General features: G+C 39.7%; 1 protein-coding gene across 7 annotated transcripts in view; it reads left to right on the forward strand.

Moving 5' to 3' along the window:
• tlk1a (tousled-like kinase 1a) overlaps positions 1-20,141 on the forward strand; it is a 192,625-nt gene extending 172,484 nt beyond the window's left edge. For 5 of the 7 annotated variants that reach the window (XM_041200926.1, XM_041200927.1, XM_041200929.1 and 2 more), the window contains 7 exons: positions 1,371-1,462; positions 1,554-1,643; positions 4,791-4,960; positions 12,162-12,300; positions 18,224-18,335; positions 18,433-18,540; positions 18,662-20,141. In XM_041200926.1, coding sequence (XP_041056860.1) covers positions 1,371-1,462; positions 1,554-1,643; positions 4,791-4,960; positions 12,162-12,300; positions 18,224-18,335; positions 18,433-18,540; positions 18,662-18,838 — 888 coding nt within the window. In that variant the 3' untranslated portion in view covers positions 18,839-20,141. Of the gene's footprint in view, positions 1-1,370; positions 1,463-1,553; positions 1,644-4,790; positions 4,961-12,161; positions 12,301-16,249; positions 16,399-18,223; positions 18,336-18,432; positions 18,580-18,661 lie in introns of those variants that run through there. The other 2 variants (XM_041200932.1, XR_005944582.1) reach the window with 2 other exon arrangements.
• The last annotated feature ends 387 nt before the right edge of the window (positions 20,142-20,528 follow it).

Below are 20,528 nucleotides of genomic sequence, written 5' to 3' on the forward strand. Positions count from 1 at the left end.
AACAAAATTTTAATCTGCTTCTCCTCCTCCCACCAATTATCTTGGCCACCAACTGAAAGGGAATTGTTTCTGGACCAGTTCTCTACCCCTATGTTGGTCAGAACAAGGAACCATTGAGGACTTGTGAATAAACCAGATGCTGAAAGCTATAAAAACAAAAAAACTGCGGATGCTGGAAATCCAAAACAAAAACAGAATTACCTGGAAAAACTCAGCAGGTCTGGCAGCATCGGCGGGGAAGAAAAGAGTTGACGTTTCGAGTCCTCATGACCCTTCGACAGAACTCGCAAGTTCTGTCGAAGGGTCATGAGGACTCGAAACGTCAACTCTTTTCTTCCCCGCCGATGCTGCCAGACCTGCTGAGTTTTTCCAGGTAATTCTGTTTTTGTTTCAGATGCTGAAAGCAATGCTCTGAGATCTTTATAGCTGCAGCTCCTAGCGGAACCACTAAGTGGCAGCACCTTTCTGGGCCTGATCATTGATATTGAACACCAGCTTTAGTTCAAGAAATCCTTTTTTTTTAGAAGATCTTGTGGACTCCCCGTTGAAAACTCCTGCAGTGGTCTGTAGGTTATTTTGCAGAAGATGAGTTTGGATTGATTGAATGGCTTTCAATATCCATATCCATTTTATAATCATGTAATAAACACATTTCCTTTAGTGTTGACATAGCAGTAGATATCTATTGCTCCTATAATACTGTTTGGCAGCTACTTTTAATCCACCTTCCTCCTCCCCTGGGCATTCATAGACTTGATGATGCTCTGTGTATTTTGGGGATTCAGTTCAGTTTGCCTAGCTAGGAATCGGTGGTTAGTTCTCTACATCTTGCGAAGGAATGCTGCTGTTGGATCAATTCATTATCCATACTACAGGTGAAAGGCTTCTTAGTTAAGCTATACAATTTATTTTGGCAGAATTTTGATTTTGCAATTCCCTTAGCTCTTTTTGTGTGGAATACCTGGCTTCTTGTAAACTGCCCACAGTGACATAATAAAAATCACTGCTTGCTGATTCTCAGGTGCAGATCCATGTTTTATCTTTGTGGTGCAAATGTGTGGGAGCACTCCTGATAGTGGCCTTTGTGTAAGATGGTTTGGCACAATAGCCTTCACTGTTGGCAAGTATCATTGAAATTTACAGTCTATCAGTAAGATATCTCATCCGAAGCATTTTAACATTTGCTATACATATTTCAAAACACTTTGTGTTATACTAACACTTGGTTAGTATAATTGAGGTTTGTTTTATTTTTAAAAAGATTTATCTGAAGCCCTGAAATAAGGGTATGTTCATATATTATCTTGAGATGCCATTAATAGAGTGTTAAATTTCATTCCTAAGTACAATTTTAAAATATTTTTTGTTAGGCCTTTGATTTGATTGAACAACGGTATGCAGCAGTGAAGATTCATCAACTAAACAAAAACTGGAGGGAAGAAAAGAAAGAAAACTATCACAAGTATGTTTTCATCCTTAAAACTGCAAACAGAATTTTACGTAGTTTCAGAATGAAGTAGAATTATATGCACTATTTTAATTGTTGGTTTTAGGCATGCATGTAGAGAATACAGAATACACAAAGAACTGGATCATCCCAGGATAGTTAAGTTGTATGACTATTTCTCTCTGGATACAGACACGTAAGTATATGCTGCTTTGTGATTTCAGAATAAATGTGTTCCTTTCTTTGAAAAAGCAAGAGGTCAGCCTCATTTCAGCTAAAATCAGTGGCCTACATTTATGTTCCTATATAATCTCTATTCTTATATATTAATTAAAAGGTGAGAGCCTGTCTTATATGGAGAACCAGACTAAAGGGGAGCCAACTAACTGAAGGCTAGCCTCAGATCATAGCTTAGCAAGTAAATTATGAGGAAAATAAATGCATAACTTCAAGGTTAGTTACTAGGTGCAAAAGGCATTTATGGGTATTCTAATTAAAATTCTTTAACACCCCATTTATACTTTTATAGTTCATTTGATATTCTTCGTGTGAGGTGCTGAAGGTCCCCGTAATGAGATTAAATTTTAATAGCATGATTCAGTAGACTTAAATGCCATTTATCTTTCCTTGGTGGTGTATGTTGATTTTTTACATGTTTCAAAAAAAACAAACACTGCCATGGTATTTTGCTAAAGAGAATTTCATAGTGTAAGTTTTGATTACGATTGGTTCCAGTTGGTAATCATTTGGTTACAGCGCCTCATTTATTAGTATAGTAGCAGTTCAGTTCAGCAGCTGCAGATTTCCAATAAGGTTGTTACATATCTTTGCAAAGCCCACATATTGGCCTGGAGCTTCCACCTGATTGCGCTGATTTTCAACACCGTTCACCTGAAATAGATGTACCAGCACAAAAGATAATGGAATTGTAAGGGCAAATTACATTCAGCACAACTAGTGTTTCCATGATCCTCTCTGCTATTTTTTAAAAAAATACCGCACTAAACGCTGACCACACTGTCACAGGATGGGTTAATCACCATTAGGAGTTTCTGCTGTTTGTGCTCATTTACAAGTCTTTGAGGGGGCTTTGAAATTGAAGCTGATTCTCTTAGGCAGAAAGACACCAATAGGAATGTTTTAAAGATTTCTGAATATCATCGTTCTAATTTATTAAAAAACTTACTACCCTACCCTGATATAACTTTGAAATGGGCCCAGAAAGCTTTAAGCCTTTTTCAGTCATTAAAAATTGGGTTACTCACAAACATTTTTTTAAAAATTAAGTTTTAAAACAATGCTCGGTTGTACTGGCTCATTGCAGATTTTGCGTTTGGTGAAATTCAATTGAGTTCGAGCAAAAACTTCACAACTTTTTAAAATTGGCACAATTTTTGCCCTTTTTGCTAATTTCACCCAAAGGGGAAACTGTACTCCATTAGCATAGATTATGATGCAGTAAATGAAGAAAAGTTACAATGTATATTGCTTATTGGTGTACAAATTTGGTGGGGAGGGTCCCAAAAATGTAATATTTTTGTCTGACAACTTACTGGGCCGTAACGTCCAAACTCCCCAGCGTCGAATTTTGGGGGGGGTGGGGGGAGCCCCAAAGACACACTGGGGAATCCCTCTCGGAAGTTCCTAGGCAGGGGTTTGCATGGCAGTTGTCCAGAAGTGCACATTTCCTCTGGACAATTGTCCTGCGCTAGTAACCATATGAAAATGCGGTGTCACCAATAGTTACTCAGAAAAATTAAAGAAGAGTTAATACCTAACTTCTGGGTAACTATTGTAAACACCCAGACCAACTCCCACGGGATTACCACCACCACCGCGACACCCCCCCCCCCCACACACCCCCAACACAGCTTACCCCCGACCCTCCAACCTTTGACCCCCACCCCTCCTAACCTCTGACCCTCACCACCCAAACCCCCAACCTCCGATTTCCCCCCTCACCTCCCCAAATCCTATCCACTTACTATAGACACTTCCCTTCTCCCTGGCCTGTCAGTTTCACTGGCCCTTTAAACTTAGCTGCTTTACAGCAGCTAGTGCTGTAAAAAAGGTGTGGCCTCCTTGAATCCGCCAGAACTGCACTTCACTGGGGCCTATGAGGAGTCTTTCGAAGCAGGCCCTGAGCAGCTCCGGTGAACAGAAGAGTCAGTGTAATTTTTAAGGGCAGGTAAGTATGTATTTATTTCCTCTAATCCCTGCAGGCCATCTGTTTCCGATGGTAGTTGGAAGTTACGGCCCGTTGCTTTTATTATGTATGGATTGTGGAAATTATGGGAGCAATGTTGGAATTTGCCAATGACACCAATTTCTGATGTTTGTGAAGTACTGCAGCAGGACGTAGGATGCGCAGATGCCTTGAATGATCATATTTTAAGAGAGAGTGTCTTGATGTACAGCTAAACAGGTTATTAAAGGTGGCAGCAGCACAAGTACGTAAGGCCACGTAAAGGCAAACAAATTCTGTTCTGTCTAAATCTAGAAGTATGAAATACAAAAGTTCTATAATTTAACAAATAAAATATAAGTAAGATACTGCACAGGTATTGCTTTTTCTTAACCCGAAATACAGAAGTAGTGTAAAAGTGTGTCTAGTTTTTATACACAATGTGCTGAAGTTTTTGGAGTTTTGAGAATCTCATCTGAACCCTCAATATTTAACCGTCCTCCTGTGCTGCTATTCAGCATAGATATGGACTGTCAAAACTGAAAGCAGTATGTGGCAACTTGGAAGTTCACCATCTTCAAAAGGGTAATAAGATTACATCAGGTTAGCAGTTTGGTTTCCTTCCTTTCACAATGAATAAACTGTCTCTTAAAAACAATACTTGCAGTTTTGCCATAGATTTCAACAGAACTAATAATGAAGTACTTTTATATTTCAAGAGTCTCAGGAGTGTGTTAACTGAACAGTTTCTTTGCATGTATTTTGTTTTGTAAAATGTGACAGTTTGACATTCTGAGCAGTACAGATGCATAGAGTAGTGATATCAATATACTATGTCATGATGTCACTGCAAGATAATGGGAATAATTTGTACATGGTGAATTCTTGGTGTTGCCACGAGCCCCAGTAAAATTGGTAACATTTGAGAAGACTTACTTGTAAAGTAGGTCGTCTTCATCTGTCTAAAAACATGGTAGGTTTATGGTGATGTTGCTGCCAGCTGTAATAAAATTTCACTACAGGGGAAAACTGCCAAAGAATAGTTCAAAAGTGGTATAGTTAAAATGGACCAAGCAAATTGCACAGTCTCAAGCAGTGAATCTGCAAAACGTGCTAGTGAAGGAGTTGTGTAATAAAATGTAAATTGTCTTTCCTTAGATTTTGTACAGTGTTAGAATACTGTGAAGGAAATGATTTAGACTTCTATCTGAAGCAGCACAAACTGATGTCTGAGAAGGAAGCAAGATCCATTGTAATGCAGATAGCAAATGCATTGCGGTATCTAAATGAGATCAAGCCTCCCATTATACACTACGATCTAAAGCCTGGTAAGTTTCATTACAGTCTGTCAGTCTCTTAACTTGCCAATTCACATTCAGATGTCAGAGGCCTTTTGATGTGTAATTAAACGTTATTATTGCTATTTGTGGCTTTTGGAATGAGTTTTCAATTAAATAAAATAGTGGAATAAATGCAGTTTGTGGTGGTAATTGTCTTATAAATTGCAAAAATGTGCAAAGCTACATTCCATACAAAAAGTAAAAGAATAGGAATACTAAGATGTAATGGGGATGGACTTCATTTTGATGCTTTACAGCATCCTTATAATAATTTTTCTAATGTTTTAATCTTTGTTGCCCTTTCTCCCCTGAATAACAGCTTATGCTGATAGCCCTCCACTATAATGCATGTGTGGCTGGCCATTCTTAATATGCAAATCTAGACAGTGTGAAATGGTCCCATTTGACCATCCGGGACAACATTGCTGTATATTTCAGCATTTAGCAATGCATAGATCTTAAGATATAAGAAATAGGAGCAGGAGTAGTCCATTCGACCATCAAGTCTACTCTGCCATTCAATAAGACCTGATTGTGGCCTTAATGCGACTTTCTTGCCTGCCCCCCCAAAAATCTCCTAATTCCATTATAGATCAAAAATCTGTCTTATCACAACCTTGAATATATTCCAGCTTCCACAGCCCTCTGTGGAAGAGCATTCCAAAGATTTGACAGCCCTCTGAATGAAGAAATTTAATCTTTCATCCTTATTTTTAATTGCCCTCCTTTCCTGGTTTTAGGTTTAGGCATAGCTGCTAGACTGGGTCTGCGGCAGGTGGTGAGGAAACCAACAAGAGGGAATAGCATACTTGACCTCATCCTCATTAATCTGCCTACTGCAGATGCACCTGGCCGTGACAACATCGGTAGGAGTAATCACCGCACAGTCCTTGTGGAGACGAAGTCCCGACTTCACGTTGAGGATATCCTTCACCGTGTTGTGTGGCACTGCCACCGTGCTAAATTGGGTAATTTTTGAACAGATCCAGCAACTGGACATTCATGAGGCACTGTGGGCCATCAGCAGCAGAATTGTACTGAACCACAATCTGTGACCTCATTGCCTGCCGTATCCCCCACTCAATCATTACCACCAAGCAAGGGGATCAACCCTGGTTCAATGAAGAGTGTAGGAGGTCATGCTAGGAGCAGCGCTAGGCTAAAAATGAGGTATCAACCTGGTGAAGCTAAGTGATTCCACAACCAAAGGATCAGATCCAAGCTCTCCAGTCCTGTCCCATCCAGTCATTAATGGTGGTGGACAATTTAAACAACTTACTGGAGGAGGATACTCCACAAACATCCACATCTTCAATGATGGGAAAGCTCAGCATATCAGTGCAAAGATGAGGCTGAAGCATTCGCAACAATCTTCAGCCAGAGGTGCTGCATGGATGATCCATTGCTGCCCCCTCCAGAGGTCCCCAGCATTACAGGTGCCAGCCTTCAGTCAATTTGATTCACTCCACATGATATCAAGAAATGGCAGAAGACACTGGACACTGCAAAAGCCAAGGGCCCTGATGATATCCCAACAATAGCCCTGAAGACTTGTGCTCCAGAACCTGCCATTCCCCTAGCCAAGCTGTTCCAGTACAGCTACAACACTGGCATCTACCCGGCAATCTGGAAAATTGCCCAGCTATGTCCCGTCCACAAAAAGCAGGAAAAATGCAACCTGGCCAAATACTGTCCCATCAGTCTACTCATGATCATCAGTAAAGTGATGGAAGGGATCTTCAAAACTGCTCTCAAGCGGCACTTAGAAATAATCTGCTCGGTTTGGGTTCTGCCAGGATCACTCAGCTCCTGACCTCATTATAGCCTGAGTTCAAACATGGACAAAAGAGCTGAACTCCAGAGGTGAGATGAGAGTGACTGCCCTTGACATCAAGGCAGCACTTGACCGAGTAGGGCATCAAGGAGCCCTGGCAAAACTGGAGTCAATGGGAGTCAAGGGAAAAACTCTCCGCTGGTTGGAGTCATACCTAACACAAAGGAAGATGGTTTTTGTTGTTGGAGGTCAATCATCTCAGTTCCAGGACATCCACTGAAGGAGTTCCTTCAGTGTCGTTGGCCCAACCATCTTCAGCTGCTTCTTCAATGACCTTCCTTCCATCATAAGGTCAGAAGTGGGGATGTTTGCTGATGATTGGACAATTAGCAACTCCTCAGATACTGAAGCAGCCCGTGTCCAAATGCAGCAAGACTTGGACAATATCCAGGCTTGAGCTGAAAAGTGGCAATTAACATTCACACCACACTAGTGCCAGGCAATGATCATCTCCAACAAGAGAAAATCTAACCAATGGCATTACTACCACTGAATCTCCCACTGTCAACATCCTGGGGGTTACCATTGACCAGGAACTGAACTGCACTAGCCACATAAATACTGCGGCTACAAGAGCAGGTCAGAGGCTAGGAATCCTGCAACGAGTAACTCACCTGACTACCCAAAGCCTGTCCACCATCTATAAGTCATGAGTGTGATGAGATACTCTCCACTTGCCTGGATGAGTGCAGCTTCAACAGCACTCAAGAAGCTCAACACTATGCAGGACAAAGCAGCTCACTTCATTGGTACTCCACTCACAAATATTCATTCCCTCCACCACCGACACACAGTGGCAGCAGTGTGTACCATCTACAAGATGCAATGCAGCAACTCGCCAAGGCTCCTTAGACAGCATCTTCGAAACCACAACTGCGACCATCCAGAAGGACAAGAGCAGCAGACACATGGGAGCACCACCTGGAAGTTCCCCTACAAGCCACACAGCATCCTGACTTGGAAATACATCACCGTTCCTTCACTGTCCCTGGGTAAAAATCCTGGAACATTCTCCCTAATGGCACTGAGTGTACCTACACCACCTAGACTGCACAGTTCAAGAAGGCAGCTTACCACCATCTTCTCAAGGGCAATTAGGGATGGGCAATAAATGCTGGGCTAGCCAGCGATGCCCACATCCCATGAAAGATTTTTTAAAAAATTCCCTCATGAGGGAAAACATCCTTTCTGCATCTACCCTGTGCAGCCCCCTCCAAATCTTATATGTTTCAATAAGATCATCTCTCGTTCTTCTGAACTCCAATGGTATAGGCCCAGCCTGCTCAACCTTTCCTTGTAAGACAACTCCTTCATCCCAGGAATCAACCTAGTGAACTTGCTCGGATCTGCTTCCAGTGCATGTATATTCCTCCTTAAGTAAAGAGACCAAAACTGTACACACTACTCCAGATGATGTGAGATTGGATTTTTAAAAATATTTTGGGGGAATATTGTGCTATTCTGGAAAGAAGGCTGGGTGTCTGTATGTGTGTACAAGATTTACTTTGGCTAGACAAGAGTTTGGTAGGAGTCAGGTTGTTTGGGGGTTTGGCAACATTAAAAGGATAGAGATGTTAAGTTTGAGATACAAGTAAATAGGTTAGATCTAACATTTGCATTTCTAGATAAGTTGACAGGTTGTTTGTATATCAAAGGGGAGTCAGAGGTGACAAGAAAATGTTTGCATCGTGCAGGATTTCATAAGTAAACAAGTAGTGGGGATATGATATTTTATTGACCTAAAAGCAAAGACAAGATGGAAACATGAAAGATCTTATATTTGGGAGGGTTTGAGTTTCAAAGGGGTGTGGGAACAATGAAAAGGGAAAAAAGATATATTCGAGTTACTGTGGGTAGCTGTTGAGTTAGAGATGGCTGTATAGCTGTTAAGCTAGAGATGGCTGGAGCTGTTGAGATAGCTGGAGTGTTGGGCTAGGATAGGATGCAGTTTGAATCACCCATCCAGTCAAGCCAGAAAAGTCTTGGGCTGCAGCAAGCAGTTTTATTCTGAAGTAGATTCCACCGCAGAGTGGAAGAGGGTAAAGGTCATGTGGTACACCTTTATTGAAGCTACAGCAGTTTGCATTAAGTAATATTACTGGATTTCATATTTAAACATTTATGAGGAAGTGTTGCCTGGAAAGTGGTTACTTGTGGGAGATCGCAGAAAGTCTTTTTGGGGAATGTTTTCTAAGCCTAACCTTAATTGTGTAATTGTAATCTTGTGTGCTTAAGTTTTCTTTTATTTTTGTTAATAAAACTTTTACTTTTAAATTTTAAAACCTCAAAAGTGTTGGTGGACCTCTAATTGTTGAGATTTGCTATCTTCTCAGTTTTGGAATATTAAAAAATGGTTATGACCCGAGAGCCAAGTTTCCCTCGGATTTTGTTTGTGCAGCAATTAACACCGGCTGTGGTCATAACAGTGTGCTCTCACCAATGCCCAGTACAGTTATAGCAAGACCTCCCTACTTTTACATCCCATCCGCCTTCCAATGAAGGCCAACATTCCATTTACCTTCCTAATTACTTGCTGTACCTGCATACTAACAGTTTGTGCTTCGTGTATAAGGACATCCCGAATCCTTTGTACAATAGTATTCTGCAGTCTCTTTTCATTTAAATAATATTTTGCTTTTCTGTTCTTCCCTTCAAAGTGGATAGCCTCACATTTTCCCACATTGTACTCCATCTGGCAAATTTGTGTCCACTTTAACCTACCTATATTCCTTTGCAGACTCTTTGTATCCTTCTCACAACTTGCATTTGTTTGCTTCTCTCAACTTGCTTTGCTACCTACCTTTGTAGCTTGAGCAAATTTGACTACAATACAGTTGGGCCTTTCATCCAAATCATTAATATAGATCATAAATAGTTGAGGCCAAAGCACTGATCCCTGTGGCACTCCACTCGTTACAGTTTGCCAACCTAAAAATGACCCATTTATCCCAACTCTCTGTTTCCTGTTAGTCAGCCAATCCTCTATCCATGCTAGTATATCACCCACAACACTATCAGTTCTTGCACAGTAACTGCTTAATGTGGCACCTTGCTGAATCACCACATTTACTGGTTCCCATTTATTCACCCTGCTTGTTACATCCTCTAAGAACTCTAATAAATTTGTCATATACAATTTCACAAAACCATGTTGACTACCTTATCGTATTAATTTTCTGAACATCATGCTACTGCCTTCTTAATAATGGATTCTAGCATTTTCCCAAGCAAAGATGTTAGACTAACTGGTCTATAGTATCTGGCTTTCTGTCTCCCTCCTTTCTTGAATAGAGGTGTTACATTTGAGGTTTTCCAATCTGCTGGGACATTTCCAAAATCTAGGGAATTTTGGAAGATTACAACCAACGCATGCAAGGTGCTGCTCCCCACCTAGGATTGTTGATGTCAGTTGTAAATCCCTTGATGCTGTTTTACCTGATACAGGGATGAGAAATTTCTGCCATTTGGTGGATTTTGGACATTGGAGTCTTGGAAATTGCAACTCTGATTGTCGGTGTGAGTAGGAACTGACTGCGGAGTTGATTTGGAGGATCAGCGGCTGTGAAAGACAAAACTGCACTGGCAATCTCAGATTCCGTCTCTCCCAGGCTTGCTGCTGCAGCTCGTCCAATCAAAGGCACCCTCCCTTCCGCTATACTGCTCCTCAAGGCACAGAATCTATGTTTGGAGGAGCAGCAAGGGAGGGAACCTGTGGTCGGAGGCACTGGAGCAATTATTCTGGCCAGTCCCAAGGCTGTCAAGCAGAAGACTTACAGTCACGCCGTAACCAATCACTCAGCATCTCTGAGAGACAGAGGCAAAGAATCAGGAAATGAACAAAGAGGATTGAGTCTCTGCTAGTAACGAGCCAGGAGCAGAGGCTAAGGGGAGCCATTGCTCATACTCGTGCCAGGCCGGACCCGATTGCCATACGCATTTGCAGCCCAAGACACTCCAAGGGACCTAGAGGGCATCAATTTGGACCCCTTTTCTAGTTTTACTGTGTTAAGCCACCAGTGAGTTATCTGTTAACCGAATGTGGGTTTGTTGAGCGACTTGGGTTATGTCGGTATGTGGAGTGATCATACTTCAGTTACAGGCACATCTGTACAGACTTTGCAGGGGCGTGCAATTGATGAGCGAGGGAGGGAGTGGGAGGTGTTTGTTCCCAACTCTGCTCCCAACCTACTCCCAAGATCCTAAACCTGACTGTCTGCCCTTGTCGGATTGGATATGGCACACACCTGGATAATTGCTGCAGTATTCACACTGGTTAATGCACAATAACTACAGGAGACTCCCTCTCACTGCGCTGCCAGCCCCCATCTGTGCCGCTGCCAGCCCCCCCGCCCCATCTATGCTTGTGCCGCCTGCCTCCTCATCTGCACCCGCTCCGCCTCATTCACATTATCTTGCTCTCTTTCGAGTATCACTGATACTTCATTAGGGTTCATGCTCTATTCCTTTTACAATGAAGTAACCAGAAAATAGCATCCAGCCCATATCAGATGACTTAGATTTAGGGTCCAAAAATGAACCCAGCTGCATTCATCTCACGCTACTTTTACAATTCCACCATTCTGAAGTGGCCTAGAAGCACTGGAAACATTTGCATTTTGCAACAATAACAAAGTGCTGTAATTTCCCAGTACCTCGAGCTGCAGTGACTTGCTGCTTTGCACAATAGTGTATACATGATTCCTTGTCATAGAAAAAAATTCAAATCTTCTTGTCATCAGCCTCTAATTTTCAGGCCTTTTTTTGTCTTTGGCCTCTCTTGTCCCTGCTGATATCAGTCAACTCTGCACACACCTGAAATTAAGCCTTGGACCTTCATAGGCTGACTCAGCACTAAGTCTATCTTTGCCTATAAATGATCAGGGGAAGCTAGCAATGACTTTAAGTGCTTTTGCACTGCAGCAAAGGTACTGGGCAAGTGAGGTGCCTGTGCTGCTCGTTTCCTTTTATTGCAGGTAACTAGCTACATTGTTGTAGTATAGCATTCTGAGCAAACCATAGGCTTGTTGTAAAGTTCTGTGGCCCATGTGTTGGCATGGATTATTGGACTGCTGGAATAGACATCCTGATAACACTAGAAAAGAATAATACATGCTTGCGATGTAATTGAGTTTTGATGTCACCACCAAGTTACACTCTTGATGTTAGAGCAGCACATTTAGATGATAATTAGGGAAATTTTAAAAACTGATATTTTTGGTTGTAAGTATTAAGAAAATAACAATTTATTTTGATGTGGCTATGTGGAATTTGAACACAGGCAAGTATGAAAGCAGTTATACTTCTTTAAAAATCCAATAAAATGCAGGTAACATGGGTATTTTATTTTGCATTTAGGTAATATCCTCTTGGTTGATGGAACTGCATGTGGAGAAATAAAAATAACTGATTTTGGCTTATCAAAAATTATGGATGATGATAATTATAATGCTGTAGATGGAATGGATCTGACATCACAAGGAGCTGGAACATACTGGTAAACCCTACAAATTATTTCAGCTGAGTGTTCGTGAAATGTCGTTGCATTCACAGCTTGGGGTTTCTATTTGGATATGGCTCCTGATGATAAAATGATCTTTAAAATATGCTGCAAGCAAGTAACCCAGGTTGATAAAATTGAAGTTGTTAACTTCTGAGAGAATTTGGAAGTTTTTGTTTTCGTAACATTTATTGTAATCTGTCAAAAGTTGCATTAAAAATTTGAGTTTTTAAAATACTTTAATTAAGTATAGCAATATTTACTTTCGTTATATTATAATAATTATATCATGCTGTGGTTTACAAGATGGTTGCATAAACATTGCATCTGAGCTGATAAGATGTTAAGATAGATCTACCACCCTGAATTACATCTAAACTTATTTTGCTGGAAGATTTATTTTTCATTGAAGGAGATTTTCTTTTCATTATAGAAGTATTGTCTTTATAGATTATTTTAAAATAACGGTGTTTTGTGGAGATGGCATTAATATAATAACTTAATAACTTTTATAAGCACATTTTAATATAATCCTACTACAGAGACTTTGAGCACACATTCCAGATTGATATTGTCTGAGGTAGTCTTTCCAATGATACATTAAGCCAAGATCCCATCTATTACCTCAGGTGAATGTAAGAAGTTAATTAACTAAAGGCAGTAGAGTTCCCAAAATTCCCTGACCAATGTTTATCCATGACCAAACATCACTGAAAATAAAAATAATGCTCTTTCATTATTTATCTTATTTCTCTTCATGGGACCTTGCTGTATATAAATTGGTTGGTAAATTTCCCTTTTTACTAAAGTGATGACACTTCAAAGATACTTCACTGAATGTGAAAAACTTTAATTCACCCGACGGTCATGAAAGGTGCTATATTCATACAAGTTCCTGTCAAGTTGTCGGACCTGCAGATGGCAGAAGTATATGCATCTTGAGTAGAGCTTTTTTTGTTTTATCAAATTTCTAGGCTAGAAATTATTAGTTTTTTGTTGCACAAACCTTCTAAACTCCAGAAAAGATTTGATCAAATTGATACGGATTTTGGGCATAGTTGGACCAATGATGTTAGATGCTACACGCCTAGTTTAGGCATCTGTTATACTTGCCATTCAATATTGCCCAGTTGGTGGAGATAAGTAGCCGCTCACCATCCAAGGTACCTCTTAAATTTTTAAGCTTGTAAGCTCTCTCCCCAGTGGGGCATTTAATAAAATGGCTAATTTCCAGATCTATTTAGGGAAGGAAGTGCAGGCATTTCATTGTTTACTGTTCATTGTGGGATCACTTAGTTCTGTCTATTGCATATTGCTTCTGCTGTTTGGCTTGCAAGTAGTTCTGTGTGGTAGCTTCACCAGGTCAACATCTCATTTTTGGGTAGGCCTGGTGCTACTCCTGGCATTTTCTCCTGCATTCTTCATTTAAACAGGGTTGATCCCTAGCTTGGTGGTAATGGTAGAGTGAAAGATATGTCTGATATTATTTTACAGATTGTGATTGAATATAATTCTATTGCTGCTGATGGTCCACAGCGCCTCATGGATGCCCAATTTGAGTTATATCTGTTCTAAATCTAACCCATTTAGCACGTGATAGTGCCACACAACACAATGGAGAGTATCCTCAATGTGAAGATGGGGCTTTGTCTCCACAAGGGCTTTGCAGCAGTCACTGCTACCAATACTGTCGTGGACAGATGCATCTGCGATAGGTAGATGGATGAGGTCGAGTAGGTTTTTCCCTCTTGTTGCTTCCCTCACCATCTGCCACAGGCCCAATATTGCAACTGTGTCCTTCAGGATTCAGCTCGGTCAGTGGTGGTACTACGAAGCCACTCTTGTTGACGGACATTAAAGTGCCCCACCCAGAGTACATCTGTGCCCTTGCCATCCTTTGTGCTTCTTCCATTTGGTGTTCAACATGGAGGAGTTCTAATTTATCAGTTGAGATGGAGTGGTTGATGGTAATCTGAAAGCAGGTTTCCTTTCTCATGTTTGACCTGATGCCATGAGACCTCATCGGATCCGGACTAAATGTTGAGGATTCTCACTTGCAGGGCAACTCCCTCCCGACTATAAGCCACTGTGCCATCACCTCTGATGGGTCTGTCCTGCTGGTGGAACAGGACATAACCAGGGATGGTGATGGTGGTGTCTGGGACATTTTCTGTAAAGTATGATTCGGTGAGTATGAGGGACATTGTCTCTAAGGTATGATTGAGTGGGTGTGATTGTATCAGGCTGTTGTATGACTAGTATGTAAGACAACTCTCCCAATTTTGGCACAAGCCCCCAAATGTTAACAAGGAAGACTTTGTGAGGTTGACAGAACAGGGTGTGCCGTTATCGTTTCCGGTGCCCAGATCAATTTTGGGTAGTCCATAGAGTTTTCTGGTGCAATTGAGGCACGTTTCAGGGGGCAGTTAAAAGTCATCCACGTTGCTCTGGGTCTGGAGTCACATCTAGGCCAGACTAGGTCAGAATGACAGATTTCCTTATCTAAAGAACATTAGTGAACTAAATGGGTTTTTAATGACAACTGGCGATAGTTTCATGGTCACCATTACTGCAACTAGGATTTATTAATGAATTGATTTTAAATCCCACCAGCTGCCATGGTGGAACCCGTGACCCCAGTATAGGATTCTGAAATCAATTTAACATCGTAAGACTCAGGATCTGACCAAAAATGAAGCCACTCCGGGTACAAATGTGTTTAGACAAGGTTTACAAATTTATTAAGTTATCAAAACAAGTACAACATTAGTGACACTTAACAAGGCATTGGACTCAACCAATTCACTGTGGAATACCTGATATTGGTTGGCTGGTGTGTTGTCTCTTCCGAAATTCTTCTTCTGTCTTCTTTCTGCACACTGTACCACTGAAACAGGCCTTATTAACCCTTTCCAAATCACAACCACAGCCTGACCAATGGTGTCCCTGAACTCTGATCGGTCCAGGCAATGCATGATTACATTCTGATTGGCTAGATGCAGCATATACAGTGCATGGTCACCTCCTGATGTCCATTCTTCCAGGATAGGAAACATGATTAGTTCATTGTCTTGATTTTACTTATTTAGTGTGAATTCCTAATTAAATCAGACACTTCTCTTACTGTATCTGTGTGTGTTATTGATTAGCTTTTAAATAACTGTCTGCTTTTTGGAGGCCCCCTGCTGGGTGATATGTTTTACTGTGGCTGTTGTGTTTGGACTGGCTATTTTACTTTTAAAAACAGATTGCAAAGTTATTTATAACTTTAAACAAAGCAATATCAAACTAATACAGAGGATTACACAGTGGGGAATACTTAAAAATCTATACCAAGTGTGTGTAACATAAGTGGATAGCAATCATTAGTATTTACAAGGTGGGCTAGGTAAAATATTCTTACACATTCAGTTGATACAGTCATGAGTGATAAGTGTCAGACAATTTGGTGTATTTAGCACAGAATGTATCATCATTACTTTTACTCTCTAATTTTGGTAGGATGTTTTGTTAGGATAATCCCACACAGTCGTCTTCGATTTGTTATGGGGAGGTTATGTCTATCTAACTTGATCAAATTCTTTTGAGGAGGCAATGAGGAGGGTGACATTGATTTAAAGTAATTGGTGGAAGGATTAGGGAATTGAGGAGTATTGTTTTCATTCTGAGGATGGTGGGGATCTGGAACTCACTACCCGGAAGAGTGGTAGAGACAGAAAACTTCATATATTTAATAAGTACTTTGATATACACTTGAGGTGTCCTAATCTACAAGACTATGGACCAAGAGCTGGAAAGTGAGATTAGGCTGGATTTTTGGGCCAGCAAAGACACAATAGGCCAGTTGGTGCCCTCCTGTTCTGTAAATTTCTATTATTCTGTTTCAAGCGCGCACAATATTTTTAATGTGCAATTAAGATACCTTCACTTTGGAATATTTGTGCAGAATGACGAAAGAAGAATGTGTTGTACATTGATTGCAACCTTGCTTAAATATAAGCATTTGTGGCTGGCAGCACCGTACAGTACTGAAGATGTGCTGCATGATTGGAGATGACATCTTTCAGAAGAAACTTGAACCATCTACTTTCTCAAGTAAACATAAAAGATTTCCAATTTTTCTGAGGAAGCAGTTGAGTTTTACCCTGTTGTCCTAGCCAACAATCTTCTCTCGTCCCACGTCACCAAAATTGAAATTAACTGGTCGTTTGTCTCTTTTTTGTTTGTACAAATTGACAGCTACATTTACCTACACAATCATCGTAACTGCACTTCAGAATTAGTTGGTTGTGAAGAATTTTGGGATGTTATATATATTATATAGATGCAAGTTCATTCTTTTTTTTTTCTCCAAATATTCTAAAATGTTCTAAAAGACACTTGTACACCCATCTCATATCTTGGGAGAGCAGCCTCAGAGAGCTGCTCTCTGGAATGTAGACTGAAGCTCAAGCATCATTCTCCCTCTGAACCAGGAACAAAGTGTTTTAAATACTTTATGCACGCACAACAGCCATGTCAAATTTCCCATTGCACGTCTACACCCAGAATTCTTCTGTGGCTGACATAATGACATCAACAGGGGCATTTTTAAATCCTTGAAGATCACACTGAATTGATGCTATGCATTTTGTGGCCAAATTCAGACTGGCGACAAGTGCTAAAGCAAAGGGAGTAAACTTTTACTTGTCAGATGAGTCGCAACAAAATTCAACCATTTCACCAAATTCTGGCTGCGTGTGCTTAGGTTATAGAAGCTGAAAAATCAAAATTTATGTGGCTTAAGATGACTTTTGAAACCTTGTGTGTTTCATAGGTGAATGTTTGTACTGAGGTAAGGTGTAACATGGACCAATTTCAAAGCAAAGTTGAATCAGCCCAGCCTAAATAATGTGCATTGACATCATTTTCACCACCCTTTGTTTTCCCAATGGAGCATTCAATTTTTCACATTTGTCTCTGAATGAAGCTGTCTGTTTATTACAACATTAGAAAATGAATTGGAGACTATTCCAAATTATGTTGATTTAGGAATTTTACAACCAGATATGATGGGAAACTTGAGAATAAATCTGGCTGATCAAACCCAAGTACAATGAGGCAGAATTAGTGTTAGTGCAATCCAGTTGAGCCAGCGTAAAAGATTGCTGAAACTTAAGCATAAATTCTTAATGCTAGTTTAAAAATAAATGTATCTAAAGCCAGCCTCATCCACAAAACTGGCCACAGTCCCAAATCAAATTAACAAATGGCAACTTTTCACTGTTTGCAGAATTTTGATGATAATGTTTAGTGTGAGCTCATTTTTGTGCAGGCAAAGGCACTAGTGGGCATGTTTTAAAAGTTTTGATATTAAAAGATATTTAATTTTCTGAGAAACTGATTAATGTACACTAATGTGACTTGTAAATGGTTCAGTATAGATATTTTAAAATCAGCATCAATTATTTAAAATCTGGTCACCCACAGGTGTAAGACTAGACACTTGTAAAAATGTTAGGGTTTTTCTTTAGATAAAGCAATTATCAGTTGTATTAATAAACCTGCACAACTCTTAAGTACATCAATGAATATTATTAATGCAGAGAAAACAAAGTAAGCAGTTACTTTCTTATGTGCTGACCTGTTGCAGTGGTTCATTTAAAATTTTATATTTGTGATTATATGAATGCATTTTACCAGAAATGGAATTGTAACCTAACCCCCACAATTTGTGCCAAATTGCCCAATTGGGCCCCAAGTGTAATCTGCACCTCAATTTGTTTAATTAGCTGTGCCGTGCAGGGCAATTAAATATGTGTACATGAAGATACACAATTCATTAAACCATGACTGGGTTTAAGTTTCTCTTGTTAAAAAAAGTCTAATTTTTATCTGCACAAACTGTGTACTGATGGTAGCAATATTTTAACTTTAACAGGTATTTGCCTCCTGAGTGTTTTGTTGTAGGAAAAGAGCCACCCAAAATTTCAAACAAGGTGGATGTCTGGTCTGTAGGAGTTATCTTCTTCCAGTGTCTCTATGGTCGTAAGGTGAGAATTTCATTTGGTTGGTTTTATAAACAAACAGGTGTGTTTGTTTCTGTCTTTTCAGAAAAATGGATCTAATTTAATGTCTTCTGCTTTTCAGCCATTTGGCCACAATCAATCACAGCAAGACATCTTGCAGGAGAACACAATATTAAAAGCTACTGAAGTCCAATTTCCTGTTAAACCAGTTGTTAGCAATGAAGCAAAGGTAGTTGTTCCCAGTGTACTTATGTAACCTTATTAATAGGTAATGGGTGATTTTTTTTCTGATTATTTCAACTAATTGCTGATGTTCACTTTGTATAAAATCTAATACTTCTGTGTTCCAGGCTTTCATTAGGCGTTGTCTAGCTTACCGCAAAGAAGACCGCTTTGATGTGCATCTGCTGGCTAATGATGCCTATCTTCTCCCTCATATGCGGCGGTCAAATTCTTCAGGAAATCTACATATGCCTGGGCCAGCCACAATTCCTATTTCGTCCATGTCAAGCATAGTTTCTTATTAAGATTTATTTTAGTCAGATTGACAATTCCTGTAGGACTTCTTTCAAGGTTAACTTGCAGCTGGATAACGTAACTTGTGGGAGGCCGGGCAAGACGAGAGAGGCAGTGAAATGATTGAAATGTACCAATTTTTGAATCTTTTGATTTATTTCAAATAGAGTTTGAACCATGGACAACAATGAGCTGCACTTGCTACAAATTACTGTACACCGTAAAACTCGGTACTCCCATTAGGCAGCCTTTGTGTTCAGAAGCTGAAAACCGTTCAGCCTCTCCTGCTTTTTTGGGAACACTGTATATAGTAGCCTAATGAGTCACTTTGGGACTATTTTTTAATACTTAATGCTGATTTTGTTTAAAATAAGGCCAGAACAAATGATTTTAGCACAAAGAAAATACAGCAGCCCACCGAAATAAAATTATGTGAAGAGAGATTGAAGTAGCTCTTGTAAAACCTGAAAATGCACAAAAACATTTGCATATTGAAGCTACTATGAACAGCTGGTGTATTTATAGGTCAAACTGTAGAATGTACTGTGCAGGATAATAGTAAGATAGCATTGTTTTATATTGTTGTAAATGATTTCATTTTACTTACCTTGTTCTTAAGTTACAGCAGTTTGATTCTGTACAGGCTGTATAAAAATCTGGCTTTGTTTGTTTAGTTTTCTTAATGGGATCTCTAATTCCAATAATGGAGCTTTTGCCTTTAGGCAATGCTGCTAGGTTGCATTGGTGTTTTTGTTATAACATGGCCTTATCCACACAGCTGAGATATGTAAAGGCTTAATTTTGCATTAAATAAGACCATCTTAAGCAAGTTTTGTAGTTTTGAGGGATAGGTCATTTTATTGATAAGCTTTGACCTGTTTGACAAAATAATTTTGAATGGGATTCAACTATTTTGGAAGGAAAAATGGAAATGCAAATGAGATCACATGTTTTCAGGATTATTGGTTTCTTCTGTGTAGGTATATATGATGTAAAACATTAAATTCTGAACAATTGCCTTGTGCTGTACAAATTACAACCATTTTCAGTAATACAAAATCTTGCTGTTTAGTACAGTTTACTGCTTGTTTTAACATCCATACAATAGAATACCTGTATGTAATTAGTACACTCTGAAGCAAAACAAAATTGGTTCATCTAGGCTTTGTTAATGTTGTATAATTAAGCTGTTGCCTGTGTTCCTGTTGTTGAAAGCTACTTTGTTTTCACTGTAAATAAAATGTTAACTGTCAATAAAAAAGGTGCTGCTGTAGAGAGTGTAGCCAAAACCAGTAATAAACATTCAAAATTCTATTTCATTTAGGTTGCTTTGTCTAAGAAAATATGTACTTTAAGCATTGTGCATACTATTAAACTTAGCTTGATCTGTTCCAGGAAAACCACATGCTTGGCAAGGCTATTATTATATTGGTGATATGGCACGTGGTCTAAATTTCCAGTCTCTATTGAGCTTCAAAAGATGCCACTCCAGTTTTACTCAGCTCATTTTTTCCCATTGTTCATCATAACACCACTCTTACTGTTGAGTTGGGATAAGGCTATGGCGTAGAATAGAAAAAGAGTTATGTTACTTTATAAATGTATTGATGCCAAACCAGCCAGTCCTTTGTACTCTTTGTGTTTGTAATGCTATAAGTTGGATGTAAACAGCGATGACAAACCTCTAGAACAAATAGCAAC

The sequence above is a fragment of the Carcharodon carcharias genome, chromosome 12, assembly GCF_017639515.1.
Source record: "Carcharodon carcharias isolate sCarCar2 chromosome 12, sCarCar2.pri, whole genome shotgun sequence".
Classification (NCBI taxonomy): domain Eukaryota; kingdom Metazoa; phylum Chordata; class Chondrichthyes; order Lamniformes; family Lamnidae; genus Carcharodon; species Carcharodon carcharias.